This window comes from Engystomops pustulosus, chromosome 10, assembly GCF_040894005.1.
Source record: "Engystomops pustulosus chromosome 10, aEngPut4.maternal, whole genome shotgun sequence".
Lineage (NCBI taxonomy): Eukaryota > Metazoa > Chordata > Amphibia > Anura > Leptodactylidae > Engystomops > Engystomops pustulosus.
The window spans coordinates 33,278,021-33,294,583 of NC_092420.1; the positions used below are offsets into that span (position 1 = coordinate 33,278,021).

A 16,563-nucleotide genomic window follows, 5' to 3' on the forward strand; every position below is an offset into this window, starting at 1 on the left:
GGATATAAAATATCCACTCTTTAATTCCTTCTTATATGATAAAACTCATCTAATTACCTATGAAAAATGCATCCAAATTTATATGCACATGAGCCAGAAACAGCCTGAGATGAGTCCCTTTTAAAGGCTGAAGGAGGAGCTTCACTTTAGCTCTCATCTTTCAGAGATACATAACCAGGGATACAGAGTTACAAGCAGTTAAAAAAAAAAAAAAAAAAAAAAAGGTGGGAAGTGAATTTTAAGCCCGGATCTGAATCTGAAAGATGAGGTTCTTATCTTTAGGGCTCATTCATACGGCCGTTCATGGGGTCTGGGTCACGACCACTATGTACATTTTTGTGATTATATGACGTAGTAAACCTTATAATTAACATGCCCTATACTTTCAATAGAATCTACTAGGAGACCCCCCATACACATGACAGTCTTCTCCAGAAACTTCTCAATCAAATCCGAGCTGAAATCAGGATGACCAAACCTGTGGGTAGAAACAAGGGGTGATTTAAGACAACATGTCCAGTGATTTGGTTCCTGTACCTGCTGGAATGTTTTTTTTATTTTATAGGGTTGGTTTATATAGTTAGTTTTTTTTTTCTGGACAATTGTGGATGGTTACTGTATTTTTTTAGATTGTAAAACCAATAGAAATCTCATAAAATAAAACTATAAATGAAAAAAAATAAATAAAAAGAATGCTCACCCATTACAATCCACTGGTCCTACTGTCTAAACAATCATTTTGTAAAACAACTGGACAACCCCTATAAACCAAGCGATATTCTGTAACAATGAAGCAAAAGAATCAGACAAAATATTTGTTTTAATTGATGTACGCAGATAAAAAGACAGAATTTCGGGATACAATTTCCATTGTCCATTTAGTAAGGAGACAAAACACTTTCCTAGAATTGGCAGAAGGTCAATACTGAGCGGTTGTCTCTCTGCATGAAATGACGAGTGATAGAAATTTACCATGTAAAGTAGAAGATAAATCACACAGAACATGCAGAATTCTCATTACAGAACAGAAAAGGGTAAATTATACAAACATAAGTGCAACATAAAAGATATCAGCAGGTGAATGAAACATACATTGGCACCAAAGCATTGAAATCATGTATATGGTCCAACTTCTATCCCAAGCTTCATAACAATCCAGACAAACCAGGAAACGAGTGACATATTGGTCAGGGCCACACGAAATCCTGATAAGCCATCTAGTATATAATGCAGCAAAATTCATCATCTAAGTACATAACTTGGGAGGGCAATAACTATATGAGATTATGTGGTTATTCCCTGGTGAGTTAAGGATTCAGAGCTTAAATATAAACTGTTCTGCCGTTCCCCGAGCTGATGAAGTATGGGCTGACCGTCCGGCTATGCTCACAAAAGGCTGCAGATCTTCTGTCTACATTTACAGGTAGAAAATCTCCTGCATATTACAGCATCAGCAAAGTGAATGACAACTAAATAAATCTACAGGATCATAATATAAGGCTTGTGTTATACTTACATTACAGTGCCACTCTTACCCAAAGGCTGTGCCAGGTACTACAGGAGAGCAGCACCATTTATTGGCCTGCAAGTAAGGTGCAATAGCAGGCACAGTCCTTAGAGAAGAGATAAAAAGCAACCCCATTTATCCCCCCAATCACATCACAATATGGATTTTCTCCAAGCCTGTTGTCAAATGACTGGTACCAAAAATAATTTTCAGGTGTATCCTGAAGCATGTCCATTGACTTTAATGATTCCATAAGTCTCCTTTTTCAACTTCTTTCCACTTGTTATCATGAATTTTTTTTTGTCCAGTCAAAAACATAATTGTAGATGTTCTTGACCAGGTAAACAAGATAACTATATTCTACTCTGGCCAAAAACACGCTACAATGACCATTGTTTGTATCATTCAATGGATCCTCTAAGAGACAAAATGTAATAATATTTCTAAATGTTTAAACAATACCCCATTGATGGAAGACTCAACAGAGAGCCAAATCGTAATGTGATTGGCGTCTTATCTAATCCTATACACCCCTTTACGCCTGCTGGAGACCTAGAATCTTAAGGGTGCATTTACACCCGCCATTTTGGGTGTGCGTTGCCTGCTTTGAAAGTGTTTTTCTAAATTGCTGGTTTGCAGCAAACACTTGTAAGCAATAAAAGAAAACACTTTCAAAGCAGGCAAAGGCATGGTAACATGTAAAATGCATGTGTCTAAACGTATACCCAGAACGCCACGTGTGAATGCACCATCAGGGCAGTCACACGTTATGTGCAGATTTTGTGCAGAAACCTAGAGTTGTAAATATATGTATAAAGATATACACACACTCCACTGCGGCGATGGGTGTAAACAAAACGCTACGGTTTCAGTGTAATAACGCGTTCAGTACTCTTCTCAAGCTCCAACTACAAAATACAGAGACCCCCCCTACAGCAAAACGCAATTTGCATAGTAAATAAGACCATTGCATGCTAATAACACGTATTGCATAAGAGGCAAATGTCTTAATACAATGCACCTCAAACATACAGCAAGACGTTTGCCATGAGAATATATTAAGCCAAAGATATCATTAAACAAAGCTCTCCTCATAGGAATCCTAAATAATCACGTCTTCCAAGCCCAAAGGACCCTTAAAAAGCATGTATATGGAGCCCTTATACATCAATAACCACACCAAGGTCAGTATACATCACCAAAGCTGCTACTACTAATTATTAACACTCCTTTAATAATCTAGAAATGACACGCGTATCCACGAAACATCGGAATGACCATGCAATTATAGAACGTTCTAGGTAAAGATATAGAGCAGTAGTGGGGTTCTTATTCTCGCTATCCTGGAAAAACAGGCCCTCCCAGACTGTTCATGCTTGCTCTGGAGTGTTCTCAGAATATGGCACCCTCAGAGCAAGCGCGAGCAGAACAAGCCAGCTTGTCTTTCTATTATTAGTCTGTCAAGAATGTTCTCCTAACCTGAAAATACAAGAGGTCATGAAAAAAAGTAAACTTCTACAAAAAGCAAGCTCCAGGCAGAGGGAGGCATCTACTGTACCAAGTGATATAGCAAGAAGCCTGACACTAAAGTGGTGTAATTCTACCTTCCCCTGGGATTATAGTCAGGACTGGATTATGATACTGCCTGCTGAGCAGCTGACGGGTCCATCTTATGGGTTCCTCCACCAATATCATTTTAATCGCACCTTATTCAATAACCTCCAGACACTTCTATGGCGGTGTGTGTGCACTTAGTTTTCAATCCCAAATCTTAGACTAGGTTCACACCGCTATCATTATCCCATATATAGAGGATGTTTGCCAGTCCATAATAATTTCCACTGCAATAAAAAAAAAAATCTCTTACGTGTACAGTACACATTTTTCAATACATATAATTATGATTTTTAATATAGATCAAAGGCTCTGTCCACTCTGCGCAATGGACGGAATGGAGCGCAGTTTGCTTTCAACAGAAAGGTCTGCAGTACTCCAGCACGACCACTACACAGGGGAAGCGCCATACTGTTTCATACCGAGTAACCCAATAGTGAATATCGTGAACTAAATAAGTCTTTATAATACGTAACCTTCAAATCCTTCCGTATAGTACCATCTACCATAACGGACAGACTGTACCTCAAAATAAATCACCTATACCTCTTCATTTCCACACAAACCCCCACCCACACAGGTACTTTTACTCTTTTTACTTTGGCACTTTACTTGCTGATCCTTAAAATACTACACACAGGCAATCAACCTTCCTGACACCAACATGAACAATATATTGAAATCATCTGAAAAGTGTCCCCACCCCAGCCCATACACCTCATTGTCTCACTGACGGCTATTCCTCTGAACACACCCCATGCACCTGCAGCCTGGGCACATTGGATTGCATGTGTTTGTTCTGCCCTTAGAGGAGAGTCCGAACACATTTGTCAAGCTGAAAAAAGAATTTACATGTAACCCTTAGATTGCCAACAATCCAAAATTTAGCACCAATGATACCAAGAAAAAAAAAAATCCCACATCTATTTTAATAAACCACCACATACCAGTTATTGGCACAAATAAAAGAACAGAAAATGACAGCAGTCCAATTAAAGGCAACGCAATGTCCGAGGATACACATCCTTTATTACCTTGGGGACTCTGCTCTAGGTCATGCTAGTGGGTCAACCCTGTATACTGATCTCCCTGTAAGGCTCTACCGCACCATCAGGCTGTTAATGATAGGAAAAGATTATGAAGATCATCAGAGTTAAGCCCAAAACGGTTGAATTTTAGACCAGTCTAAGCCATGAATTCATTTAATGGTTAATTAACCCAGAGGATTTTGCCTTGTAGAAAGATACCTCTTTCTCTACTTACCCTAATAATTTCCTGCACCAGTTACTATTGGTTTACTGCTCAAAATAGGTTTAGGATTAAGGCGTCTTCTATCTGTTGATAGAAGTCTATGGAGATAGGTGGTGCTGCACCACACACACACTATTGCAGACTAAGGGCTCTATGGTGTCTCCTAAATGATACACTCAGAGCTGCACTGCTCAGTGTTGCTGTATAATAGCCTCTATACTGCTGCTGTGTCAGAGGAAGTGTTCCAGACAGGTAGGAGGCAGGATCACAGCTTTTCTATCTTTATGGTAGACATCATAGCATCAAGTCTCCAGCTTACAGGAGCACAGATATAGATGTCATATAGATGCCTCACGTACAAACACAACAGCTTATTCTTAATGGTCACTGTAACTACTGGTAAAAGTTTAATAGATAATAACATGCTCCCCAGATAACACTACTACCTGATCCCCAAGAAGAGAAGACGACTGACAAACCCATATTATTTTCTGAATTATATTCTGAACTACATTGACAACTTCATCATTCATTTTAATACTTTGCTCATTTAACTATTTAATTTGGAGACTTAAACCGGAATTAAAAGTATTAACATGGTCACTTTGGCAACTTTTCAACAAACTTTGCATAATAAGTAGTAAAAGTCACAACAGGTAACACTTCTGTATATATATATTTCTTCACATAATGTCTTACATCTCATCTACGCTCTGGACTACAGATTGCTGCATAGTCTGTGGCTACCAGAAGGCCTTCTATCTAGGCATATCTAACCTTTCATCAGTGTCAGCACAGTAGTATGAGTGTTACTGAGCCGCAAAGGGGTTTAAGGATATAAAAATATGAACAAATGGAAAATATCAGAACACTGAGGGTCCTACACTGCTCAATTTCATTATAGAGAGCGTCCATTTGCATAAGAACTCACACAGAGAACAAGACTAGAAGCATAACCCAGCGCTTGTGTGCCTTATCAGGGAACCTGTCATCAGAAATTTACCAGCATGTTGTGAAGCACATTAGCACCCTCAAGATCATATTTCTTTCATGACCCAGTGTGGTGGAATCATTTAGAAATACTACTTTGAAGAGAGTTGTAAATTGGTTGTATAAAGTCATGGAGGCGGAGAGCTCAGCATTGAAGTCAAGCTCTCCTCTCCTCAGGATGAAGGCGATCTGGTTAGTGATGTGTCTGGATGCAGGACTATCAATTACAGTGAAGGCGGCATTGTGAAGTGAGAAGAGCTTTACTTGAAATGATAAACTCTCTGCCTCCATGACTTTGATGCAACTGTGCTGGGCCATGAAATAGACATAATTCAGAAGGGGTGAATCTAAAAGAAGACCCGACACTATGAGGTGGCATCAAAGCTTATTCTTTATTTTTTAATCCAAAATAGTAATTACATACAATCAGACGCGTTTCCGCTCATCTGAGCTTTTCTCAACTGGTATACACTTGTTAATACATAGCATATTACATACATAATTTTTTTTCACTTCCGGTATTGATAAGTAACCTCTGGGTCAGTGGATCACATCATCTGGCATGTGTGACACATATGGTCGGGTGAACATTATTATAAGTACACCACACGACGTGGGAATTTGTTACTCCCACTGCCTAACCATTTTAAAATATGTAATCACTCTGTTGCACAACTAAGTTCCAAGTAATTGAGGCTGTAGAAACCCCCAAACGAGAGGGACATATTCCAGACTATTGCTACACAGGGAAGCATTCTGGATCTATGAACTAAGAACCTTGGAACCCAGAGGTTTAAATTGTGAATATGAGATTAACAGATTGTAAAATTCATTACGAGACTAATTTTTGTCTCTCTTGTTAGATACAGAATAACTAATCGTGACAGCATGGGTAACGTTACATATTTGTATGTTCGTTAACCACGAGTACATTGTGCTTGTATTACTAACAATTACTCTTGTCAATATTTGTACTATGTGACATCTGTCAATATACTGTGATTTATCCGTGATTATATACTAATGACTACAATATGTGTCTAATAATACTTTATGTACCAACTTTCCTTACCCGATTCTACCCAATTTACTATATATTGTATTACACTTACCTTTTGTAACAGTATAAGCATTTAATATCCCTGTTAATACACACTAGTCACATGATCGTGATATATGTTCACGTGACAATATGAGTCACGCATGCCAGGTGATGTGATCCGCTGACACAAACATACATACTAATATATAATAAGTGTATACCAGTCGAAAAGGCTCACATGAGCCGAAAAATTAAAATTAAAGAATAAATTATAAATAAAGAATAAGCTTTGGCCAGGGGCATAACTTGAGGGGGAGCAGTTGCAACCGGGCCCAAAACGTCCCATATATGAAGATTAGTACTTTAAACCATACATTATAGTCAGGGGCTCTGGCACAAACTTTGCACTGGGGCCCATCAGCTTCAAGTTACGCCACTGGTTTTGGCGCCACCTCATAGTGCCGGGACTTCTTTTGGACTCACTGCTACTCCACATGCACGAGGTGAGCACAGTAAGGTTTGAGTTCTGTCCACATGGCCCCTACAGTTTATAATCTAGACTGTGTTCGGCTGCTTGATGACATACTGGTAGTGGTTAAAAAGGGAACCATTAGCCAACAACCATCTGTCTCGAACACTTCGTGCTTCATTGGCTCAGCCGAAAAGTTTTCTATGACAACCTTGCTTCATGTAAGGTCTAGGTTTAGTCCAATAAATTCCCTAAGTGCACAGAGCAAGTTTGTCAGAACAAAATTCACTCCTGGGCAACAGGCCTAATATTTTCTACATGGTGTACACTATGGAGCACCACTTGTCCAACACGTCATCAATACCTTTAATTGAGAAAACCCCATTATCAATACATATAATGTGGTAAATAAAGAGAACTAAAAATGATTTCATATTTATGGGGCTATAATGTGTAATATCCAAATGCCACTCCCAGATATCCATTATTAACACATTCATAAAATATTTCATCTCCTGGAGTCTCTTCCATTGCACGAACATCTTTGGGCAATCTAAAATCTGTCATTGTATAAACTGGTGTGACTTGTGATATACTGAGGCAATCCAGGTTTTACAGATGAAATCTGCACCCTGTGTGTTCTGTGGGTGAAGTAAATACTTCTTGGCTTCACTGTGATTCTGCAGACACTTTCTCTTCAGATCCTTCTGCCAGGTCTTGCATAATGAAGGAATATTTGCCAAAGTCAGAGTCACTTGACTCCAGTAACATGTCTTTGCGGGCTTTGGAAACTTTGTACTGCAAGACTTTTCTGCGCTCATGCCACTCTGCCAATTCTTCTCTTCCGTGAGCAAATGGGCAATTACTTTCCTGCGGGCAACTCTGTGTCTCCTCATATCTGTTGTGAGAAAAGATACAACACTCACTTATCAATAAGAGAGTTATGGCCGTCTGTCCGCATTGTTTACATGCTAAACACCGGATGCTGCTTACCGATTGCATATGCATTTCAATATAAATGCATGTGATGAGGCCGAGACCCTACCTGTTCCGTCTGAATCAGGCCTAAAGAGGCCTTTAAGGTTCAAAATTCAATGGGTGGGGGAAACTTGCGACGCTCAATGATCAGCCAATTCAGGCCCTAATCATGTTCTGCCCCAAAACCATCTGATTACTAGAGATCCTTCCTATAGATAGGTCACCTACATCCCAAAACTGGACAACCTCTTTAAAGGAAATGTACCATTAAAGTCAAGCATGATAAATCAGTGACACTTACTTATAGATCCATGCACAGTGAGTGTGGTAATATTATATTTGTTGTTATCCGTGGCCTCCGTCCTTCTAAAAACTACTTTTAAAAATATGCTATGTTACCAGAGCCCCATCATACTGTGGCTTCAAAGGCTGTTACACTGTTCAGGTGCACTTCTCCCTCCCAATGTGAGAGAATACAGCAGGCGGAGGTAGGGGGGCGAGTTTGTCCCCTCCACCTAAGGGAGCAGGATGAGAACAGTGTAACAGCCAGTAAAGCGAGATGACAGAGGAGCATAGGCTCATTAGCAAAATTTCAGAAGTTAATTTTAGAAGAAAGGGGGCCATGGATAACAATTATAAGACAATTGCCTGCATCTATGAGCAAGTGTCCCTGATTTATCCAGGTCTGATTTTGATGCTATATTTCCTTTAAAGAGTACAGAGATCTGTCACAACACCTAATGCCGTATCTTTCTTAGTTACAGCACAATTTTTCCCGGGCTTCTCTGTAGGCACACAAACCCTTTAGTACAGCCCAATGCCCTGTGTACACACAAACCTTTCACAAAGCTTGAACTCCCCAGCCGGAAAGCGATATTTCCAGGAACCATCTTCACTTTCCAAGGTGAACACACGATCTTTATGCTTCTCAGACTGGATGTGTTTCTGCCATTGTCGCTCGCTGTTGCTGTTCTTTCCACAGAGATAGCAATGGAAACCGTCCTTTGAGAAGGGAAAAGCAGCACTAACATGAATGGCTTTCAGCCGAAACATTAAGAGAACTTATGTTAAATAACAGTTATGCAACACAATATATAAATGGTCAGGAACATTTTAACAAAACCTGCGTAAATCAAGAGAGACTGTGAGTTTCACTCAATAAGGCCTCATACACATGAAAGCCTTGATTTTTTGTCAGGGCTCCTTTTTTTTTTTTTTTTTTAAATTGATGATACACTTGACAAATTTTTTTCAATAGATCCATGCACACGACTAGGTTTTGCATGTTTCTTTGTGGAGGCTTTAGAAACCTTAGAGCATATTCTTTTCTGACCTGTGTTTACTGCTTAAAAGTCTATGGGAACATGAAAAATATGAATGCCACAGGGGTCACACACAGGGGTCATCTGCACATGATCCGTTTGAGGATTAGTTGCTGGATAACACAATCATGTGAACACCCCCCCCCCCAATACACACACACACGCCATCCAGTGGTTGGGACAAGCTAGTGGCATCATTTGCCAGCCTTTTGGATTATATAAAAAAATCACACACAGCCCGTATTTGCCAAAATCTCAAGTGACACACCGATGGATCCTTGTCAACCCATTTGACATAAAAACTGGCTGGACAAGAATTTCCTGTTTGTTTGTTTTTTAGGACCAAGTACAGACCAGCAGCCTAGTAAACATCTACATCACGGCAGCAAGTCTTTTTTTTTTATGGTTAGACTGGAATAAAAAACAAAACAAAAAGTATTCGCTAACTTTACAATTGATGGTCTATCCTTCTGCATAAAGTGGGGAGTAACTTGTGGTCCCCTTTTCTCCTAATCATTTGGTATAGCTGATATTTATGGCCATGTCGTGCTGTGAATTGGACTATAATATTCCACTACTTTATAAAAGTTTCCTCTACTAAGCCATTGTCCCCTCCCCGAACTGCCCAAACTCATCACTTTCACCATGTAGTATTCCGTTTAATGCCATGAGGGAAGATGAAATTACCATAAGATCTGCATAATCTGTTGGCATGACAATCTGTTTCTCGGCTTCTTTTTGAAGTCCAGATGCTGTTGCCATCTTTCCAGGTTTCTCTGCCAGGGCAGTGTTCTTATTACATAACTCGAATACCAGCTGTAGATCCAGGACTATGGAGAAAAGCAACACACAATAAATCACTCAATATGACGTTCAATGATATGTGTTCATAAATATGCAAGATGGTATTTATCATCTGCGCTGAAGAGCCTAACCTCTAATCTATATGGTTACAGTCCGTACCCGTTTAGATGGGAATGGACTATGCTCATATAAGATAAATCTACATGCTCACAGCCCACATTCATCTAATCCTTATGGTCACGTCCCCTTTTAATCTATATGGTTACAGTTCGTTTGCACTTACTGACCTTTGTTCTCCTTCATAAACGTCCAGACGTCTTTTTCCTCTGTGTTGTGTGCAAAAGAGCAATTTCCAATATACTGACATTTCTTGCCATTTTGCACATGGACGCAGATCTGTGCAAGAAATGAGAGATCTTTTACATACATTTAGGCAGACACCTGCTGTACATTGCATCAGTTACACAAACTTGCTTCGGCAATCGAGGAACAAAAAATAAATATGTGCATAAAGGAGCTTTATGTGGGAATAGATGACAGCACGAGCATCCATACCCTGAAGGTAACAAGCAGCTAGAAAAGCTAACAAGCAGTACAGCGAAGGTAGTCTACAACCTAGATCTGATGGTAGATGCCTTTTAAAAGGAAATCTACCATCAAACACAAGCTTGATAAACCTGGAGCACTCATAGATCCAGGCATTGTGACTGTTGTAATGCTCTTATATTTGTTATCCATGACCTTCTCCCTCTGCAAATCAACTTTTAAAATTATGGTAATGAGCCAGAAGGGAAGGGTCAAAGAGTGACAGCCTGTGAAGTGACTTGGAGGAGGAGTTCTGGTACCACCCACAGACGTGCTGTTGGTACAGGCAGTCCCCGGGTTACGTACAAGATAGGTACTGTGGGTTTGTTCTTAAGCTGAGAACTGTATATTTTAGAATTGCAACCCCAGCAAAATCTGTTTTGGTCACTGAGAATTGGATTTTAAGAATGTTGGGTTGTCATGAGAACCAGGATTAACAATAAATCTTAATTGCAGACACGTTTGATAATTGTAATAGCGGTTTATTGTAGCCCAAGGCTAAAGTACAGTAAGTTACCCACATCCAGAGGTCCATTTGTAACTAGGGGTCGTCTGTAAGTCAGGTGTTCTTAAGTAGGGGACCGTCTGTATATCATTCTTGATTTTTATGATGAAAACTGTCACCAGGGACCTAATTTTCAATAAACACTTTGCCTTTTCAGAGCATTTGCACTACAATATAATGTGTGTTTTTACCTGCCTGGCTTCCTGACAAAAGCCTCTGTTGTGTCTCAGGGTATGTTTTGGATGCAAAAGCAACTAAACATGTGACTTGTCTGTGCTGCTCACTCACTCCTCAGCCCACACCTATCTGCTCCTGTACAACAACTTTTTTTTTTTTTTTTTTAAATGCATCCAAACCAAAACATACCCTGGGACTCACCAAAAGCTAAGAAGGTTAAACACACAATTACAGTATATTATAATGCTTATAAAAGGCAGAAAGGCATCTGTGCAATTCAGGTGTAAGGGGCTTCAGCAATCTGTCTTTAGGGAAAATGAGGCCCCTGGTGACAGGTTCCCTTTAAGTAAAGTTAGATAATCGTGGAGGCAAATAAACAGCAAATCTAAAGTGTATGGCCAGCAACTGTGTGCAGTGTGTAGTGGACAGATCTGTCACCAGTTTTGCTGCTACTGTAGTTTCTTTTAATTTACTAGGTACATTAAAAGGAAATTTACCATTTAATGCCAATTATACATGCCTCATGCTGGAGAAGAGTTGACGCGAGAGGCGTGAATTCATGCCTCCTGCATATGATAGATGCCTCCCCTCTCCCATGTTGGGAGGTGACATCATGGAGGGGGCATGCTTAATTAGCAGCCCAGAGCGCCAGACTTGTCCCCTGCTCTGGGCTGCTTATTATAAGTTAAAGATTAGCAAAGGACAGCGCCGGGAACAAGAGGAGCAGAGGAGAGTATTTGTAGTGTTCTAGACTAGTGAACTAGACTACTATCTACACTACCTAACCAATATGCAAATTAATTAAGAAGCTCCTGGGGTTTGGAGTAGCCTCTCTGCGCTACTCCACGCCCCAGTAGCTTCTGCTGTCCCTCCTACCTGCTCTTCCCCAGGCCTCTCAGATTCAGCTTCACAGCACCACCGTACATGCGCAGACTCATATCTTTGCAGAGTGCATGCGCAGTAGCTCTGGCGCTAATGGGGCAACCTACCATCAGATCTACCTTAATAGGTATATTTCCTGATGGTAGGTTTCCTTTAACCTCTATCCACCAGATAAAATAAGTGATCCTACTTGCAGGAATAAATCTGTCCTTAATTAACTTATTGAGTTTTGCCTTTCAAGACATGCACTCACTATAAGCAGTAAGGCACACATAAAGGTGCGGCACAGATAAGGGCCACATGCCGTGTCTGACCAGGTGCAATACGTGCCACCACCTACCAATTACAGCATAACATCTTGTAAAGTTACTCAACCTAAATACAGCTCAGGTCATATTAGTTAATCGCACATATAAATAGGTGAAGTCAGTGAACTTTATCATAACTGACATTATCATCATCTGGGTCAAGTAAATACTATCTGACATAATACACATTTAATATAATGCTCCAGCTTGTTATACAGGATGCCAACCAGTCACGGCTGTTCTACAAAAGCACAGGTTAGAGCGCTGTCACCTACACACACAGCCAGTTCCTTCCAATTCCCAATAGATCCAGTGCCCGGATGATACTTTTAAAAATCTATTATGGGAAAACCAATATGGATATAGGATTTACAAATTATTTAAAAACATTTTTTTAAATGAGAAGTCCATTCTTATTTCCAGTACATAACCAATTGTAATGTAAAATAGGGTACCCAGATCAATTAAGAAGCAAACTTCTCAAGGTGCGCGCCTCTTATATATGACAGGTTATCAAGATCAATGATCCACCAAAGCCCCAAAAACACAATAGAAAAGACAATCAAAGCAGCTGATGGTTGCAGGGCCAGATGGATTTATTTTGTGCGTATTGAGTCCTGTCCATACTGGAGGAGTTTTGGCATATGGTTACCAGCTCTTTTGCAGCGGTGTGTGTACTCTACATTGTCAGATAACCAACAGGCCAGCATTGGCTTCATCAAAAAATGTTGCTCCAGGTTGGAGTATATATCAGTTTGGAATATGGTCAAATTTAAGTTGTAGACATCGTGGGTTGATACCTCACGTCTAGCATAGGGGTCCCGCTTTGATGCAGAATGGGTATGGTCAGGACTGAGTTAGAGGAAAAGGGGCTAAATACTTAGCTAGATGTAATACTACATCCATTAAATATAAGATTATAGTGATATTATATTGTGATATTATTCAATGAGTATTGTCACGTTAACATAGCTCTCCTTCTGAATAGTACTGCATTACATCCGGCTAAGTTTTTAGCTCCATTTCCGCTCTGCAGTTTTTCTATATTTTATTGATGTACTTTTTCACATAATAAAAATGTGATACCATTTTAGTTTGATGGGTCATAGCTTTGTAGGTCTTTGTGTTGCAGTTTAATCTATTTTGTATCAAAGGACGTAGTATTGGTAAAATGTAGGAGGTGTTGTGAGAGTTTAACATGAACTAAAAACAGGGGGTGACAGGAAAGTTTTGTGTTCCCCTTTCTTCCCCATTGACTTCAGTGTTACCTTCCATCAAGCAGCTGTTAGCAATAGTGGAAGGGGGGGGGGATTGAACCTGTCAAAAGCAGGTGTGAGTCGAGCCTCGTAATTACAAAATTTAAAAAACAAAGGATGACTGCCAGAATTCGTAAATTTCGTCATGACTTCCCTTAATGCTGTGCAACCTCAGGCACCTTGTTACACCTACTGTGGTCCTGTGGTTTAGGGGCACTGGAAACAAGTCCATCCTGTTTGACAGGATTGGCGTGACGTCCCTGAGCACCCTAAGCTATGCCTTCTCCTGAATGAAGCAGAACTGTTCCATTCTATCATGGACTGTGCTTTCCTTATTGAAGCCGTGTACTGCACTAGGAAAACACTGGCCAGATTCTGGACGGCTGTTAAACCCCCCCACCACCACCGAGATCTGTGATTAAGTCATTTAATGCTGCTCTTCCTCTCAAAAGGTGGACATTTATCCACAGAAGAATAAGAAATTCCATGCTATCTGTGACAAATGGCTTGAATGGCCATTTACCTCGGCCCCTTAAAATTACTACTAAGTCACACAGTTCAGTTTCTATTGTATGCTATTATGGGAGCTGCACCCCGAGGCAGCAGTGGGATGGATGTGCGTGGTGGGATAATCTGTTTGTTTTTTGGTTTATACCATTGCTTGTTATGTTTATTAGGTTCCGATGTACAGTCTGATTGATACTCCTGTATGGGAGAGTCAGAGGATTGAAAGAGCTGACAGCTATTATAGAGGTGTATGGGCACCACAACTATCTAAATAAAAGATCTCCAATCAGAAAAAAATTAAGCACTGAAATTGCTAATTCCTTGTAATAATATGTGTTGTTTTGCACACAGTACATGTAAGAGTACAGTCATGGTTTACCAAAACATTAAAGGATCAGCACTTTAGAGGTTACAAATTACCTCATACTGCTGGGGAAAAGAGCGAATGGAAGGAAGTGGTCTGATGGGAACCCATTTTTTCTTGGCTTTGGACATCACCAACAATACGCGCTTATCTTTCGTCCAACTGTAAAATAGTAGAGAAAGTCTTCAGTTAGTTTTGGGATAGAATTAAGCCCATCAATAACAAACAATTATGGTTAAAGAAAAATTAGCTGATAATTTCTGGAGATAAAGAAAGTCCATACAAATAAAACCAATGATAAACTGCTGTATGGTGTACTAAGAAAAAAAAAGGGGTCCCATACAGAACACAGTGTACCAAAAAAAATACCATGGAGGTGCCCTCACCTGGGTGTCTAGTGAAGCAGCTCATCCTGGCACAGGCAAGTTGTGTACAGAGAGGAGCAACTAAAGTGCAGGCACATCAATTTCGACTGGCATTTTACCAGGTGCCCGCAAGGCTGAGGACAGGCAGGTGTCCCGGCTGCCTATGGTACTGCTACCTGTGTTTCGTACATACAGCACACACTGTACTTGCTCTATGCGTTCCTCTGCAACACTCCGTTACAGCATGGCTAAGGGAGATCTTCAGAGGGTGTTGACTACATAAACCACATGCTATGTGGCCGTGAATATGACTATCATTTCTGTTAAACCTATAAAAAGAATTAAAGAGCAGCGTCCATTCTCTTCCTGAACTCAGGGACAGGGGAAGCCTGGTTTAGATAAGTTAGGATACATATCAGATATTTGTGGTAAATCCTGTAGAGTGACCATAATATGTCAAAAACAATGTCCCTTTAATTGCATAAATATTTATTTAGTACCTATGTCTTGCTTTGGCGGTGCAGTATTTCCCATCACGATCAGCCTCAATCTCTCGCCCATTGCGCAAGCATTGCCCGCAGACGAACTTCATTTTCATATCCAGGGATTTGGGAGGAGGCTGCCAGAGAAAGACACTAATTAAACCATAAAAATGGTCCTTTTATTGATTTTTTTTTTTTTTAAAGGGCATAATAAGATTTTTGCCCTTTGCAAAAATCAATCATGAAAGTTCTAAAACCTACTGATCTGTGGTCATGTCAGGTGAAACAATATAGGTGTGAAGGAAATTCAATCAAAGCCTGGAGGGCAGAAGTCTGATTATTACAGAATGTGCAAAGCGTAACACTGTTAAAGGTGTGAAGTTGCACATTTAACAAATACTTCCCCTATGAAACATAATGCACAACAGCAGAATGATTCAAGGGTGTGCCATTCATGTGGAGTCATGCCATGGGGCACAACAAGGATCATCACAGAAGACTGTTCATGGCCGGGAACACTGCAAAAACTGTTCACTACAATGCTAAATTCTCATCATCGTCATCATCATCATCATCAGGAGAAAGTTCCATACTAAATTCATACACTTATGATGGCTAGACAGATCATAGCTAAATATCCTCGTCACGTTTAGTGTAGTCAGATGTCCGCTATAAAGCTTCAGCATCCAAGCATAGATTCATGATGAATCGAAACGTTGCAGTTTTTTTCTATGCCTGTGTGAATAAAGGTTTAACATTTTTTCATCATATTGGATGCTGTGACCTTCTCGCTTTTTTTGTCTTGGACTATGGATCCTGCACACTAGGACCCTGGTCTGCGTGCACCAAACAAAATAGCTTTTGGTAATTGCATGGGTTTCTGTCTTTTTTTTTTTTTGCTATAAAGCTTCCCTACTACTTAAAGGGAACCCGTCACCAGGTTTTACCCCACTAATCTACCAGCCTAAGGTAGGGGATAATATGTCCTTTCTAAGTTCCCTCTATTATGTGGGATCTCATGTTTACCTATAAAAATCATCCCCCCAACGCCAGGCAAATATGACTCCTCTTATCCCATTTTCACATGAGAAGTGTCAAGTTTAGAGATTACATCCTAAGCCACTATCTTTGGTTCTATAGTACCTAGAAATCAGC

At 40.1% G+C, this 16,563-nt stretch overlaps 1 protein-coding gene across 3 annotated transcripts in view; it reads right to left on the minus strand.

Annotated features, from left to right (window-relative positions):
- Positions 1–802: 802 nt before the first annotated feature.
- ZC3H7B (zinc finger CCCH-type containing 7B) overlaps positions 803–16,563 on the minus strand; it is a 38,147-nt gene continuing 22,386 nt past the window's right edge. For all 3 annotated transcript variants that reach the window (XM_072127606.1, XM_072127605.1, XM_072127604.1), the window contains exons 18-23: positions 15,427–15,545; positions 14,618–14,723; positions 10,265–10,373; positions 9,861–10,003; positions 8,690–8,853; positions 803–7,771 (exon numbers count right to left, since the gene is read on the minus strand). In XM_072127606.1, the coding sequence (XP_071983707.1) occupies positions 7,543–7,771; positions 8,690–8,853; positions 9,861–10,003; positions 10,265–10,373; positions 14,618–14,723; positions 15,427–15,545 (870 nt within the window). In that variant the 3' untranslated portion in view covers positions 803–7,542. The remainder of the gene's footprint in view (positions 7,772–8,689; positions 8,854–9,860; positions 10,004–10,264; positions 10,374–14,617; positions 14,724–15,426; positions 15,546–16,563) is intronic.